Here is a 16,159-nt window from a genome sequence, read left to right on the forward strand (position 1 = left end):
GCAAAAAGAATAGATGCAATAGGACGTATGTCTTCTAGGGGCAAAAGTTGATGACATTGTAAGCTGATATCATCTTTTAAGTGCACAAAGGGTGATATTGTTGTACCCATTGGCACATTAAGAAGAGTAGGAGATCTGCGGACTTACTTAAGTAGTACAGGTCAATGTTGAAAAAAAGTCGCGAGTTAGGGTTAAATTTGAAAGTGTCTGCAATTCTGCCCAGACACAATAGGAGACAGAATGTCATGAGAGCCTTGTCAGTCAATTCGGCTTTGGAGAGATTGTGCAAGGCTCATGTAGTAGAATTATTTTCAGCATGTTCTGTACTTGTTAACAGGAGAGATTGTTTCTACAGGGATGGGATACACTTCAATAGAAAGGGTGCAAGGATATTTGCTGATACTATCGAGGCAGTGTTAGGTGGGTAGGAAAACTACTAACTTAGGTGGATTCACTGACTAATAGATTAATGGTAGCAACAGGCAGGAAGAAAGTGATTCTTGCACTGCTTGTATTGGAATGAACAACAGCCTGGAAAGGGAGGTAATGGGGATTTCAAGGGCTGCTGGGAGTCATTGTGGAACAAGTAAATACATGGGTTGTGTTAGAGTAAATAAGAGTAAGAACAGGTGATGTATACTTGCATATACACCAGTGCTAGAAGTATAGTAAATAACTTTGATGAATTTGAGGTGCTGGTTAAGACATCAAAGGCTGATGTCTTAACTAGCACCAATTTGGAATATCAGAGACATGATGTCACACAAAGATAAGGAATGCAGAAAGGGGAGGAGGAGTGATGCTGTTAGTTAAGAAACAGATAAAATCTAAGCAAGTGCATCTAGTTGACATGGGTGGACAGTGCAGTGTTGAGTCTGATTGGTGTGACATAAATACTGGGAAAACCAAGTTGAGAGTAGGAGTGTGTTATAGGCTTAATCAGTCTAATGAGAACAATGAACAACTATACAGAGAAATAGAGGGGGCCAGTAAATCAGATTGTTTAATAATGAGGGATTTTAACTTCCTGAATATAGACTGGAACTTGTGGGTTGGTCATTCACACACTCGGCACCTCCGTAGCCAGGTGGGAAGGAGCAGCAGTACATATCACACGCTTCTTGATTAAACTGGGATTCACGCCCGTCACCACCGAATACAGAGGATGCAGAAAGGTCAGGGAATGACCACCGCATATTCCCAGAGCAATATGGCCTTAGTTGCTAATGCTCCTAAAAACCAAATAACAACAACATTCACACACTAGCAAGACTTTTGTGAATTTATTGGATGATTGTTTTCTACAGCAGCATATTTGAAAGACAACAAGAGGGAGTAATACTCTTGATCTGATTATCAGCAGCGATTTTTCATGCATTAAGAATCTCCAGAGAAAGAGAGAGAGAGAGAGAGAGAGAGAGAGAGAGAGAGAGAGAGAGAGAGAGAGAGGAACCACTAGGTGGTAGCGATCACAGTGTGCTAATGTTTGATTTACTTATAAAGATGTAACTACCATCATGGGTAAAGGAAAGGGTTTTTGTTTTCGTAAGGGTGACTACAGTGGGATCAACTGATGGCATTTAAACAGTGAATTTTAAGTGGGAAGCCTTCGAGGAATTAATATTGGATGTGTCTAGGCTTTGCATATGAATTAAGAAATACTGTTCTAAAAACGAGGCCTAAATGGATGTCAGATGACCTAATGAGACTCGGGGCAGAGAAGAAAAATGCATAGAATGCATATAAATTATTAGGAGACACAGATGCCTATGGTAGATATAAGATAATCTGTAATCGAGTCAGAAAGGACGTTAGCAAAGCAAAGTCAGATTATGAGAAACCTTTGGAAAATGATGCAAAGAAAAACAGTTAAGACATGTTTACTTATGTCACCTCTAGTAGGAGGGGGATGATCAGATTGGTTTTCTTCACATCGATCGTTCGATTTAGATGATCCTGCTGAAGTAGCTGACAAACTGAATGAGTATTTTGCATCTACATTCACACATGAGGAGTTATTCAATGAAGTGAATGCCATAAGTTTTATCAAACTCTAGCAAGGAGCTAATTGAATTTGAAATAACTGATAGCAAAGTGGAGGAGAAATAGTTGAAATTGAGCATAAGAAATGCACCTGGGGTGAATGGGATCTATCCAGTTATATTAAAGGAATCAGCAAATGAAGTAAACAAACCCTTAGCCATAATTATGAAAGCTTTCTTGGACTGAGGGGAGGTCTCCATGGACTGGAATTGTGCAAATGTGTCCCAAGTTCACAAAAGGGACCAAAGGGTGACATGAGTAATTACAGACCTGTTAGCTTAACTTCTGTTCGAGGGAAATTAAGGGAGGCACTGGTTAAGAAAGCAATGCAGGATCATCTAGACAACACTGCAGTTATAGTTCAGACATAGCATGGGTTTGTTATGGGAAAGTCATGTCTGAAAAATTTGATTGGATACTATGATGTAGTCACAAAGTAACTGGATGCAAAAAATAATTTTGATATCATATACTTGGATTTTAGGAAAGCTTTTGATACTGTGGCACATGGAACACTACTGTAACAATTTGAGTAGTACAGTGTTAAGGGCATGTTGCTACAATGGATAAAAGTGTGGTTGAGTGAGACAAGACAGAGTGGTAGTCAATGGACTGCACTTTGTGTACTAATGTTTTTAGTGGAGTTCCTCAGGATTCAGTGTTGGGTCCATTGTTTTCTGTATTTATAATGATATTGATGAAGGCGTATCAGGGTTAATGTCCAAGTTTGCAGATGATATGAAGGTTGGGAGGGTTGTTAATGAAGTAATGACAGTACACTACCGCAACAGTATCTAGAAAAGTTGGGCTGAGAGTTGACAACTGATGTTTTAACATTGACAAATGTAAAGTACTGCATATGGGTGGCAGTAACCACAGAGTAATGTATCAACTGTGTGGTACTACACTCAGGGTAGTGGAGAATGAAAAAACTTTGGGGCAATTGTGCAGTCAGAGTGAAGTTTCTGAGCAGTGCAGACAGGCTGCAAGAGTAGCTCATGAGGTCTTGTCAATGATATACAGGAATTTTGCTAGCAGTGATAAGGAAGTGATTGTCCCCTTGTATAAGGCAATGATCAGGCCGCATTTTGAGTACCGTATACAGGTCAGGAGGTCTAATTTTAGGAAGGATATAGAGCTGCTGGAACAAGTTCAGAAAAGGGCAATAAGATTGGTGAGTGGAACAAAGGGTTGCTGTTACCAAGAATGGCTTAAGTACTGCAAATTGTAGCTTCTGGAGACTAGGCACCCACCTGTAAGGTGATCTAATTGAGGTGTATGAGGCCTTGAATGGTTTCAGCAATCTCAGTGCTGATGGGATTCTTCCTCTTGCTCAGGTTACTCACCTGAGGCGGACGTAAATTCAAATTGAAGAAAGACAATTGTAGAATAGATGTGCAAAAATTTGCCTTCTGCCAGCCGGTGGTTGATAAAAACCGGTGGGTGAACAAACTTCCATATGTTTTGGTAGAGGTCAACAACTTAAATAACGTCAAGCAGAACTAGACAAACATTTGGAATGAATGGATGGGTGAAATAGGAAGCTTTTCTTTTTTTCCTTTGGCTGATGCTATATAAACTTGCTTATTTGCATCCTATACCTCTGCTAATGCTAAATCCCAGTCATTTTATCTAAACAATATTTTTTTTGACAATTGTAGCAAAATTCTGGTCTTCCCTTGCACCATATTGCCAATACTAATATTTCTTCTTCTCCTATAATGTTAAGAAAATGTAAGTTTCTCTATCAAATATTCAGAAAATTCACTAGTTGCTAAAATAGCAAAATAACTCTATAATGAAAATTTTTTTATAGTAGTTTAATTGTATACTAATTTAAATTTGATTATAAAAATCAAATATAAGATTATAATAAATATAAGAAAAATTAAGAATTTGATTTATTAAGAAGATATAACTGCATATCACTGACCACATTGGAGCTTCTAATGGAAATATGGTGTTACTGTTTTTGTAATCAACTAAGGTAAGTGTTAACATTATGTCCATATGTTTCTGTAGTGATGATGCCATATAAACCATATATTTGAAAGCATTTGTTTATGCATGATAACTGCACATGCATCATTTCTACTACCAAGGTAGTATGAATGCATCATTTAATTATATCTCATATTGTTAATACCTTCACAACAAGTTGCCATGATATTGCCCTACCTCAAAGAAGTAACGCTTCACCTATGGAGACGACTAATGTTACTTATTCTTGACAGATACCACCACCATCCAGATGGCACCGTTTCAAAGCTTGTTGGCTTACTCATCGGTAGGTGAGCAGGCACCGTGTTGTTGCAACAGTGACAACCCAGTTATGAAGTAAAAATCGAAATGTTGCTGTCTGGATGGTGGTATCCACCTAGAATGAGTAACATTAGTCTTCTCCATTGGTGAAGCATAACTGATTTGAAGTAGTGCAATACCATGGCAACTTGTTGTGAAGGTATTCACGATATGAGATATTATTAAATGATACATTCATACTACCTTGGTAGTAGAAATGATGCATGTGCAGTTATCATGCATAAACAAATGCTTTCAAATATATGGTTTATATGGCATCATCACTACAGAAACATATGGACATAATGTTAACACTTACCTTAGTTGATTACAAAAACAGTAACACCATATTTCCATTAGAAGCTCCAATGTGGTAGTAGAAATGATGTATGTGCAGTAACCATCCATAAACAAACTCTTTCATACTCTTAGGCATTTAGCGAAGAAATATTTTTAAATCATATATTTGTTGTAAGTCAAATTTTATTTATTCTTTATTTTTAGGGTATATATTATTGGAATTGATGTTCGAGTTGGACGGGGACGCTATCGGGATACAAACATAGTTACGTTTTCCCCACGATTTCATCTTGAAAACAAAAGCAGTCACAAATTAGAATTTGCTCAAAAGTTTGCAACAAAAAATGTAAGTTTCTTGTGTATATGTATTTCTCATAACAGTGTCCTTTGAATAAATGACATATACTTGAATATATCCCAATATGCTATGCATTATTTTAAACTAAAAAAAGGCACCTCACCTTGGAATTCTTCTTAATGTATTTTAAAGCTTTTATTGATTTAATATTAATGCTTTTTATTTATCTTTGTAGGTTTTATTTACTTATTTATTCCATTTTAGTATTTATTAGATGTAATTATATTAAAGTTTGTTTTTAACTCTTTTTCACCTACCGATGGTGTGTCAGTTGTTGTAAGAAATTTTCTATCCTGTGCTTCTCGACACTCAAGACCTGTTTTCTTACATGATATTCAAAATATAGAAGTAAATCTGACAGCTGCTGCGATTAACAAAAGTGAAAAAAAAAAACGTAAAATTCTTGTCATTGCCAGATAAATAGAGAATGAAACTTTAAAAGTCAGCCAAGATATAATGTAAATTTTAGGAAAATAAAAACCTACCTGTGCATAAATTTTGAAAGTATAAAAGAATGACCAAGAAATTTCTGTAGTGAAAAACTCAAATTCTCTATTGAGATGGTATGGTTTGTGATAACTCAAGCACTGTTATCTCCTTTACCAGTTCTTGAGTTATCAACAATTGGAATGGAAAATTATAGAAAAGTAAAGTCCTCCGAGTGAATTTATGGCAGTTCTGCTACATAGTTTGGAGAAAAAGAGCCTACATGTAGATTTTTTCACATATAGCTAGAGTAATATAAACACACATGAAACTGTTTTATCCATTACACCACAGATTCATCTTATAAACACAGCTGTTGCCATTGTTCTTATAATATTCTGATTATTAATTTTGGTTTTTCATTTGTGCAAATGCTTCAGTTACTGAATTTGATATTTATAAATTAAATTATTAAATTAATTAGAAGCAACAACTTGATAATGAAATACTTAACACTGCAGCAGTGATGCCCAGTTATTGCAAACATGGTGGCACTACACCTAATATCTTTTCTTAATTGATTGCCATATATAATTGCGCTTTTAGCTTGTAATAAAAGAATTAAGTGTTCAAAAATTGTGTGCTTTTATACCTTTTATTTTCAAAAAATAATAATAATTCTGTTTAAATTTTAAAAGAAAAAATTCTGTAGCTATAAATTATAAAGCTATTAGCCTAATTCATTTTCCAGTTCAAAAATCCATTAAATATGTGAAATTTAAAATGTGCACATATGCATATATTTTTGCTTAATTAAAGTTTTAAATTTTTTTTTTAAAAATGCATGTACACTAAACTATGCAAAATCCAGTTTTTTACAATTCAGAATTCTTAAAAATCAGTCAGATTTTGCAAAAAAAAAGTCCACATTTAACAATCTGTAAATATTAAGAAAGGAATCTGGAACTTATATTTCACTGATCACATTTATCTTTAACCCTTTGTGGTTCAGCATTACTTCTGCTGTCTTAATACTGAATATCAGCCCTTCAAAAATGATTTATTTTCCAGTTTATGTGAGTTATTATATTAAACTGATTGATAAAACATTATGAAAACATTTTAAGCATTTTAAATATTTATTATTTATATGATTTTAATGTGTAGTATTTCTTGAAACATTCAATATGATGTAATCCTGGTTTTCTGGAGCACCACTCACAATACCAGACTGTTTCTTCTCTTCCACCACTTCCACATTCTTCCTTCATAGAAGTTTTTTCATTTAGTCCCATGTAATAATCACACAAAAAAAAAAAAAAAACCCTTTAGTTCATTTATTGAAAACTGAAACCAAGTTGGACCATATGGAACAATCAGGAAGTAGCTTATTTGAAAGAGTTTTATTGGCATAACTATTTGTTCCATTCAAATTTGTTCAAACGAAGAATCATTTAAAAAGCTGAAACTATCCAAGTTCACTTTTGGAATACTTGAATGACTTAAAAGAAATCCACAGTTTGAAAAGTAAAGGGGTAAAGGTTTGAATGAAACATCAGTTACCTTCCTTTGTCTTTAATTTTCTCTACCAGCATTGGTTGACAAGTTGTCATCAATTTCTTCATCACTACTATGTGATAAAGCCGACCTGCTAGCATCCCATTTTTCATCAAACTCATGTATTTATGATCTTGGTAAAACGCCTCCCACCATTCCCAGCACACTCCATTCAATGCCTCCTGTGGTCTTCTGTAAAAAGGATGTCAGAAGGATTTTGACGAATCTTGATGCTAAGAAGGCTCCAGGTCCTGATGGTATTTCTCCACTTGTTCTCAGAACTTGCACTCTTGAATTTACTCTTGTTCTCTGCTGCCTTTTTTCACTTTCTTATTCCACAGGTGTTTTTCCTTCTGTTTTGAAATTTGCTTATATCCAGCCAGTTCCTAAAAAAGGGTGACAAATCCCTCCCATCCAATTATTGTCCCATTACAATTACTTCTACCCTTTCTAAGTAATGGAGAAATCAATTAACCGGCAACTCTTAAACTGTCTAGAAAACTTCTGTCTGATCAGTGATCACCAGTATGGATTCCATCAGTGTCGATCCACTGGTGATATTCTGGCTTATGTTACCCATTTATGGACAAATTCAATGGAAAAGTTTGGTGAAACACAAGCAGTTGCTCTTAACATCTCAAAGGCTTTCGATCGTGTTTGGCATAAATCTCTTGTAAACCAACTATTTTTCGTAATTGATTATCCAGTTTTCTCTCTGACCGCTCACTGAGTGTGATGGTAAATGTCTGTCTGTCTTCTAATTTCTCCACTAATGCTGGTGTCCCCCAAGATTCAATTTTTTTCCCTACACTTTTCCTCTTATATATTAATGACCTTCTTCTATTGACCGGAAATCCTATCCATAGTTTTCCTGATGATAGCACATTGATTTCCAGTTTGAGAAACCTTGCCCTGCTCAATCAGCTTCAACTTGTCGAATATCCACTGCCGATCTCCAGGTAATTCTCCAGTGGGGCAAAGACAACTTAGTTGATTTCAATCCTTCTAAAACTCAGTTTTGTCTTATATCTCGCAAAAAGGATTCTTCTGCTCCTAAGCTTGTCTTTGGTGACACTCCGATTTCTAGGCAAGATGATATCACTTTTGAGGATTACCCTGACTTCTAATCTCTCTTGGCACAAGCACATTTCAAATATTGCTTCCTCTGCATCTAAAAAAACTTGGTTTTCTCTTTCACTTTCAGTGTTACTTTTCTTCTGAACAGCTGTTCACTCTGTACAAATCGCAAATCCACCCTACCATTTAATATTGTTTCCACATCCGGGGCGGTGTCCCCAAACCTCTCCCAGGCTTCTAGATTCCATTCAGAAGAGGGTAATTGGGTTAATTAATGACTCATCTCTAAGATTCTCTCCACTCTCTGTCTCATAGACATTCTGTTTCTGCTGCATGTGCCACCCCAGCCAACACCCATTTACTGTCTAACTTCATACTCACTGAACCAACTTTTCATCTTCCTCATTTATTCATTCAAATTCCGTTTTCTGGAACAACCTTACATATTTCCTGAAAATTACAATCTACAGAAGTTCAAATCTAATGTCAACAAATATCATCTTTTGTCTTCTCAACCTCCATGCACGGTACTAAGTACTATAGGTTCTAATACCTCTATTTTTTGGGGTTTTCATTAAAAAAAAAAAAAGTAAGTATATTTAATTAATCCAGTTGGATATGCATTTAATAGAAACCCTGCCAATAGATGATGCTGTCATATATATCAACAATTGTTAGAAGCATCAAAAACTACAATACCTCAAATGAGTAAGGCAAGGCAGGCACGGTGCAACTCATGGTAGAATGCATGCGACAGCAAAAGCAAAACAAAATCATGCATGAGACGAATTCTGGAAATATCCAACTACAGTGAATTTGATTATATACAAAAAAAAAAGCTAAAACTGAAGTAAGCCGAATTCAGAGAAAGGCATAGAAAAAATTCTTGGATCATGTTTGCATACATGCTAACTCAAGTCCTTGTTTTGGTGTGGAAAAAAAGTTTGACTTTGAGTGAAAGGTATCCCAGCATACAATCTTCAATTTTCTATTGGAAAGGGCAAGACTTTTCCTCAACAGAGGTTATATCAGAAATTCTGGCCAAATCTTTCACTTCTACATCAGCAGTTATAAGCTACAGCACTGATTTTGAAAAATATACAGAACAAGCTGAATGAAGTAAGTTGAATTTCTCTACCACATTCATTCGTATAATCTCATTTTAATAAAAGAGGAATTACTTAAACCATTACCAATTTGCCTAATGGCACACCAGGTCCCAATGACATTTATTATACTGTGATATAACACCCAAACTCTGATTCTGTGGATATTGTACTAGCTTTATATAATAGAATTTTTCTTAACAACTTGTATCCATCCATATAACGACATGAAATTATTCTTGCATTTCCCAAACCCATAAAAGATTCTTCCAGTACATATAACTATCGCCTTATCTCATTGACCACCTGCTTAGGAAAAATCCTCGAATTAATGGTGCATAACAGACTCACATGGTTTGCTAGAAAAAGAGATGGTTTTCTCTCTCCACCAATTTGGATTCAGAAGAAATAGATTTGTGCTAGATCTACATTTCCGAATCAAAACAAATATTGGAAACGCATTTATAAGAAAACAGCATATGGTGATGATAAATCTAGATCTTGAAAAAGCTTTCGACACAAATGGAGATTTGGAATCCTACTAGATCTATTTCAGTTAGAATACAGAGGAAAACTTTCCCAATTTATAGAGAAATTCCTTACTGCCAGAACATTTCAGGTACGATATAAAGGCTGCCTATCGACAATACATATACAACAGGAAGGAGTCCCCCAGGGCTCAATATTAAGTGCAACCCTGTTTGCACTTAGGGTGAACAATATCAGAAAGGTTATGCCACCTTTACTGGAAATCTATATGTACACAGATGATTTCAATCATAAAGCATGAACATGATTGAGCAACAGCTCCAATTATCCATAAACGAAATAGAAGCGTGGGAAATAATGTATATAGAAAAATCAGCTGTTATACCGTTCTGTAAAATTCTTGGTCTTAATTCTGAACTGGCTTTATACTTAAATAATTTTCCTCTACCTGTTGTTCAACATTTCTCCTTCTTAGTCTTAACATTAGATAGGAAACTAAACTTGCATGAACATATATTAAGACTTAACATCTTGTGCACAGTATCTTCAATGACCCAGGGAGCCAACAGGTACACATTACTACATTTATACAAAACTTTGATTAGATCTTGATTGGATTATGGATCTCCTATATATGCTTCAGCAAGACTAAGCATGTTACATTCTGAGCAGATACCATTAGCAGATTACAGACTGAGCAGATACCATTCTCCCTAGTGCTCTCTGCATAGCTCTTGGGGCTTTAGAAATTCACCAATTTACACTTTGCATGCAGATGCATCAGAAGCCCTGCTGCACCTTCAGTGAGATTATCTGCTGTGCATGTATGCAGAAAAAATATACAGTTAGCCATTACATCCAAATTGGTCCATTATTCATGATCCACTATTGATGAGTAATTATGATTGCAAGCCAAGTGAAAAAAAACCAGTAGGACTGTGCCTCAGACACTTAGTTCGAATTTGAGAAATGCATTTCCAGCATATTTCTGCAGTAGTTTTAAATTCATTACCTCCTTGGCTGCCGACTGTTAGTATTAGCAATGGCCACATGGTGCAAGGAAGCCTATGGCTTATACTGCACCAGCCAAAAAAAAAATAATAATAATAATAAATAAAATAAAATAACAAAAATAAATAAAATAAAATAACAAAAAATAAATGAAATAAAATAATAATAAAAACAAATAAATAAATAAGAGAAAAAGGAATAGACAACCTATGTGTTTCTCTCCTCTATGTGTCTGCTGGATAATTACTTACATAAGTAATTATCCAGCAGACCTTTGAATTTCCCAAATTGTCAGCCTCTACTGCCCATGTAGGTGACTTATTCCGGTAAGACTGGCTAAAATAAAACTTCATGCAATCCAGTCTAAACATCACCCCCCCCCCCCGTAACTTGAAATTATGGCCCCTTGTTCTAGAATCATTTATAACTGTGAAAATTTTGTCATTCATTGTACTTTTGCCTCTCTGAGCCTTAAACACCTCAATCAAGTCTCCTCTAAGATGCCTCATTTCCAAGCTCTGCAACCTGCATGCATTTAGCATTAGTAGAGGCATATGATGCAAGAAAGCAAGCTTATGCAGCATCAGCCAAAAAAAAAAAAAAAAAAAAAAACCCGCTCCCATTTCACCTCTCCATTCATTCCAAATACCTGTCCAGCTCAGCCTTAAATATATTTAGGCTATCAACTTCCAGAACAAAGGATGGAATCTGTTCCACCAACCAACTACCCGCTGGCTAAAGGCAAACTTCTGCACATCTATCCTACATCTGTCTTTCCTCAGTTTGAATTTTTGCCCTCTCAGGTGATTATTCTGAGCAAGAGGAAGAATCCCATATTCAAAGTCTTTTCTTGTATGGATGCCCTTTTGCTGATCTAACCAGGCGAGTTACCCATCTTTGGACTCTTTCAAGAAGCACAATATCTTTCTTTAGCTTCGGTCTCCATACTTGAACATAGTATTCCAAGTTGGCGCCTCCGTAGCCAGGTGGGAAGGAGCAGCAGTGCGTAGCACACGCTTCTTGATTAGACCGGGGTTCGAGCCCGTCACCACCAAATACGGAGGATGTGGAAAGGTCAGGAAATGACCACCGCATATCCCGGAGCAATATGGCCTTAGTTGCTAATGCTCCAAATAACAATAACAAACAATAACAAACAATAACAACCACTACCGGCTTTAGTTCAACTCCACCAAGTGTATAAGTTATTTTACGGTTACTGTTTCCCAGGTGCAATACCTAACAATTTGCTGGATTAAAGCACAGCTGCCATTTTTCTGACCATTCCTGAAGTCTATCTAGGTTACTCTGAAGAAGCTCTGCTTGGCAGTGATCATTAACTACTCTACCAATCAGTGCCAAATTAAGGCATGGGCTAGCAGAGCCCATGCCTGGGGGCACAAAAATACCTTGGTCCAGCACTGCTACCAATCTTTACATCATCTACAAATTTAGACATCATGCCCTCTATCCCTTCATCAATGTTATTTATGAAAATAAAAAACAACAGTGGTCCTAATACTGATCCTTGTGAAACCCCACTTCTTACGTCAACCCAATTTGAGGAATAACCATTTATCATAACCCTGTGCCTTCTGCCCTGATGCCATCCAGCTAACCATCTAAGGATTTTCCCTGTGATTCCAACCACTTCCAGCTTATAAAATAACAGGTCATGTGGGACTGATTAAAATGCTTTGTTGAAATCCAAATAAACAATGTCGAAATTATTCCTAAGTCCAGCTCTTGAGTGACCCTGTCAAAATAGCTAACCAGATTGTTAAACATTATTTTCCCTTTACAAAACTATGCTGAGTATCCTTGATTTTCCCTAATACCTGAAGTTATACTAACCAGCCGGTAATTTCCCACTTCACTCTTAGACCCGCCCTTATGTATTGGAGATACATTGGCATTTTCCAATCCAACAGAGTCACTCCCAAGTCCAGTGATGCTCTCTTAATTAGCCTCAATTGTTCAATGCACTCACTTGCCATTTCCCTTAAGATTATAGGGTATATGCCATCAACCCCAGGAGCTTTACTCACCTGTAGGCTCAAAAGTTTTTCTATAAATAAACATGTGAAATTTCAACATCATTAATTACATTTTTTTTTCAACTTCATTCCCATAATTTCTCATTGACACAAAGGGTTTTCTTCTGTAAATATCGATGCAAAGTAACTGTTGAGTTCATCTGTAACTTCAGTTGGGGGTATCTAATACCATCCCACGTCCATTACATAAGGGGTGATCTGGTTTGTCCTTCTCTTCTTTGCATTTATATATGTGAAGAATTCCTTATCCCCCTTCTTTGCTCTCTTTGCCAGCAATTTTTCATAACTGCCTTTGCCAGCTTAACTTTTTCTGTGGCCCTATTACAGATCAATTTGTAGCTGTTATAGACTTCAGTACTTTTATTGATCTGTAACTTTTCCATGCCGTATTTTTCTGCTCAAGTAATCTATCAACTTCATTATTCATCAAACTTGGAAACCTACTCATGGAGTATTTTTTTTAATGGTATATAGGCATTTGAGGCTTCTGTGATTAATGTTTTAGAAGTATACCATAATTCAATTGTATTCGCTCTCTGTGAGATATCTACCTAGTTAATAGAGGCCATGTTGCACAATAAGCCATTGTAATTTCCTTTTCCTGAAATTATAATCCATTCCTTTGCCTTTAACTAATGCTATCCCCCTAAAGGCGCCTCCATAGCCAGGTGGGAAGGAGCAGCAGTGCATAGCACACGCTTCTTGATTAGACCGGGGTTCGAGCCCATCACCACCAAATACGGAGGATGCGGAAAGGTCCGGGAATGACCATCGCATATCCCAGAGCAATATGGCCTTAGTTGCTAATGCTCCTAAAAACCAAATAACAAACAACAAGCTACCCCCCCCCCTCTCTCTCTCTCTCTCTCTCTCTCTCTCTCTCTCGTCCACCGTAGAACTCCATGATTGGTTCCTGTACTGTCAGCCCTATTATGTCATCTGTTTCATGGGTGATGATCAGGTCTAGAGTATACTTTCCCTGACACATTGATTCAAATAGCAATCATCTAGTTGATTTAAGAATTTTGTCTCCCATGTGGAGTTTCCTTCCCATTTTCTCCAATCAATTAAAGGCAAATTAAAATCACCCATAATAAGACATTCACGTTTACTTGCCCATTCCATTTGCATGTAGAGGTTCTCATCATAATCTTCACAATTACCTGGCCTGTAGATTACTCCTACTCTTATTATACCTTTGCTTCCAACTATCTCACACGATACAGATTTTATACTAGCATGCAAAACATCTGAATCCAGGAAAGCTTTCATCACGCTCTGGCTGCTTTTGATAAGAAGCATGTCTGCCACCACCACCCCTTCTCTCTTCCCTATCCTTACTAAAACATTATACATACTGTATTGAAACTCAACATCCCCTATCTCCAGGTCCGTGCCGTACCTAGATTTCTGTAGGCCCCGGGCGATATATTCATCTGGGATCCCCCCCCCCCTAGCAAAAATTTAAGGTTGAATTCGAAAATTAAAAAAAGGAAACACCCAAAAATTGTTCAAATCATAATTATTTATTTAAATTTTAAAGGCTAGTACATTATGTCTATAAACTTAAAAGTTTTTACATCATTACCTTACTATATTTACTTGAAATAAATTTGCGTATACTGTAACATCTAATGTTTTTGCATCTTTTAGTATATCTTGTTCTATTGATATAATAGCCAATCCATTAATTCTTTCTTGGTCAGTTGTTGCTCCCAAGGTTTAATCATTTTGAGTCTTAAACTCCTCTCTCTCTAGATGTAACCGTAATTGCCAATGGTAATAATTCCGAAGAGAAATGGTGGTTTTGGGATATAATTGAACTAAATTTTTTTTCTTGAATAAGTGTCAGTAATTCTAAGGAACCAAATTTGTTTTATTTTTTAAACATGCTGCAAAAGTTGGATTTCTTTACAGGTAAATTCGCACATTTTTCTGGAAACTCACACTTCTAGTAACATTCCAACTCAGTTGCAATGTCTATAGCTTTATGTATACACAATTTAAATCCTGATGTTCTAAATTCATTTAGTTGACTAAGCACACCTTCTATCAATATAATTGCAGTGTTTGTATCAATTGTGCTACTTTACATGGCTTTATTACTTTACATGGCTTTATTACTTTACATGGCTTTATTACTTTACTTTACTTATTATTTTATTTATAATACTCAATGTTTCATACCAAAAAACTACACTAATAATAAATTTAAAAGAAGTAATTTCTGTCGGGCATATGGATATGTGTATATGTAAAGGGCGGCTCCTAGAACGTCAGTTCAACTCCGTCTCATGTCTCTGTGAAGAACATTATCACTACAAATAGGCCAGATATGTGAATGATGTAGGTTTGTGTGTATTATGTGTGTGTTCTGTTCTGACCTCTTGGTTACCCAGAAGGATCAATCATCTGGATACATGATTCTGGATACTCATCCATACTATGGGAGAGTAGTGCTTGCACATCCCAATTCGAGACGCTGACCCACCTGATGTAGCCGAAAGGTGGGCCAGGTTCCTCTGGGGGCCCATTCCAGAGGAAGAGAAAGTAATTTCTGTTAACAAACCTTGTATTTCAGACTGCAATTTTGCATCTTTTTCTTTGGCCTGTTCCTTGATTTCATTTAATGCAGTGGTAATATTTTGCAACTGATATCATACTGCTTCAACAGCTTTTATCTTTCCTTCCCATCTTGTTTCTGGTAGAGATTTCACAGTCATTTTTACGTGCCTTTTTAAAATATCCCACCTACTTGGCGAAGCAGCGCAAATCGTGTATAATCTTTGTAATGTTCCAAAAAATAATTCTGCTGTTGTTGGAGAATGTACTGAATCAGATACAACTAAATTTAAATTATGCACGACACATGGAACATAAAAAGCTCTTCTATTTTGTTGTAAAATTCTTTCTTGTACTCTTTGTCCCAAAAAATTTCCAATATTTTGTTCAAATAATTTTTCATTGATTTCTCTGTGCCAATTTCATGAAGCTAAAAATTTAATTATCTCAATTCTCATTCCAAAAATCATTCTCCAACCTTTTTTTTTTTTTTTAATTTCTCATTCAAATTTAGATTTACAACATCCATAATTTTATAGGATTTTAACTATAGCTCTAATTCCTCCCACTGTTGCATGCATATTTTATGTTGTTTGTTATTTGATTTTTAGGAGCATTGGCAACTAAGGCCATATTGCTCTGGGAATATGCAGTGGTCATTCCCTGACCTTTCCACATCCTCCGTATTTGGTGGTCACGGGCTCGAACCCTAGTCTAATCAAGAAGCGTGTGCTACGCACTGCTGCTCCTGCCCACCTGGCTACGGAAGCACCACATATTTTATGATTTTGAGAGTTCTCATTAAATCATCTTGTGAATGATGCCAAGAACAGAACCCAGTAGTTTTCAAGAGAATATTTGCATAACAAAAT

The 16,159-nt window shown here is 36.2% G+C and overlaps 1 protein-coding gene across 1 annotated transcript in view; it reads left to right on the forward strand.

The window, feature by feature from the left end:
* LOC150079181 (intermembrane lipid transfer protein VPS13D-like) overlaps window positions 1-16,159 on the forward strand; it is a 160,720-nt gene that overhangs the window by 29,203 nt on the left and 115,358 nt on the right. The window contains exon 4 of the mRNA XM_090382984.1: window positions 4,849-4,990. Coding sequence (XP_090239110.1) covers window positions 4,849-4,990 — 142 coding nt within the window. The remainder of the gene's footprint in view (window positions 1-4,848; window positions 4,991-16,159) is intronic.

This window comes from Mastigoproctus giganteus, chromosome 10, assembly GCF_048544385.1.
Source record: "Mastigoproctus giganteus isolate SK-2022 chromosome 10, ASM4854438v1, whole genome shotgun sequence".
In the NCBI taxonomy this organism is placed as follows: Eukaryota; Metazoa; Arthropoda; class Arachnida; order Uropygi; family Thelyphonidae; genus Mastigoproctus; species Mastigoproctus giganteus.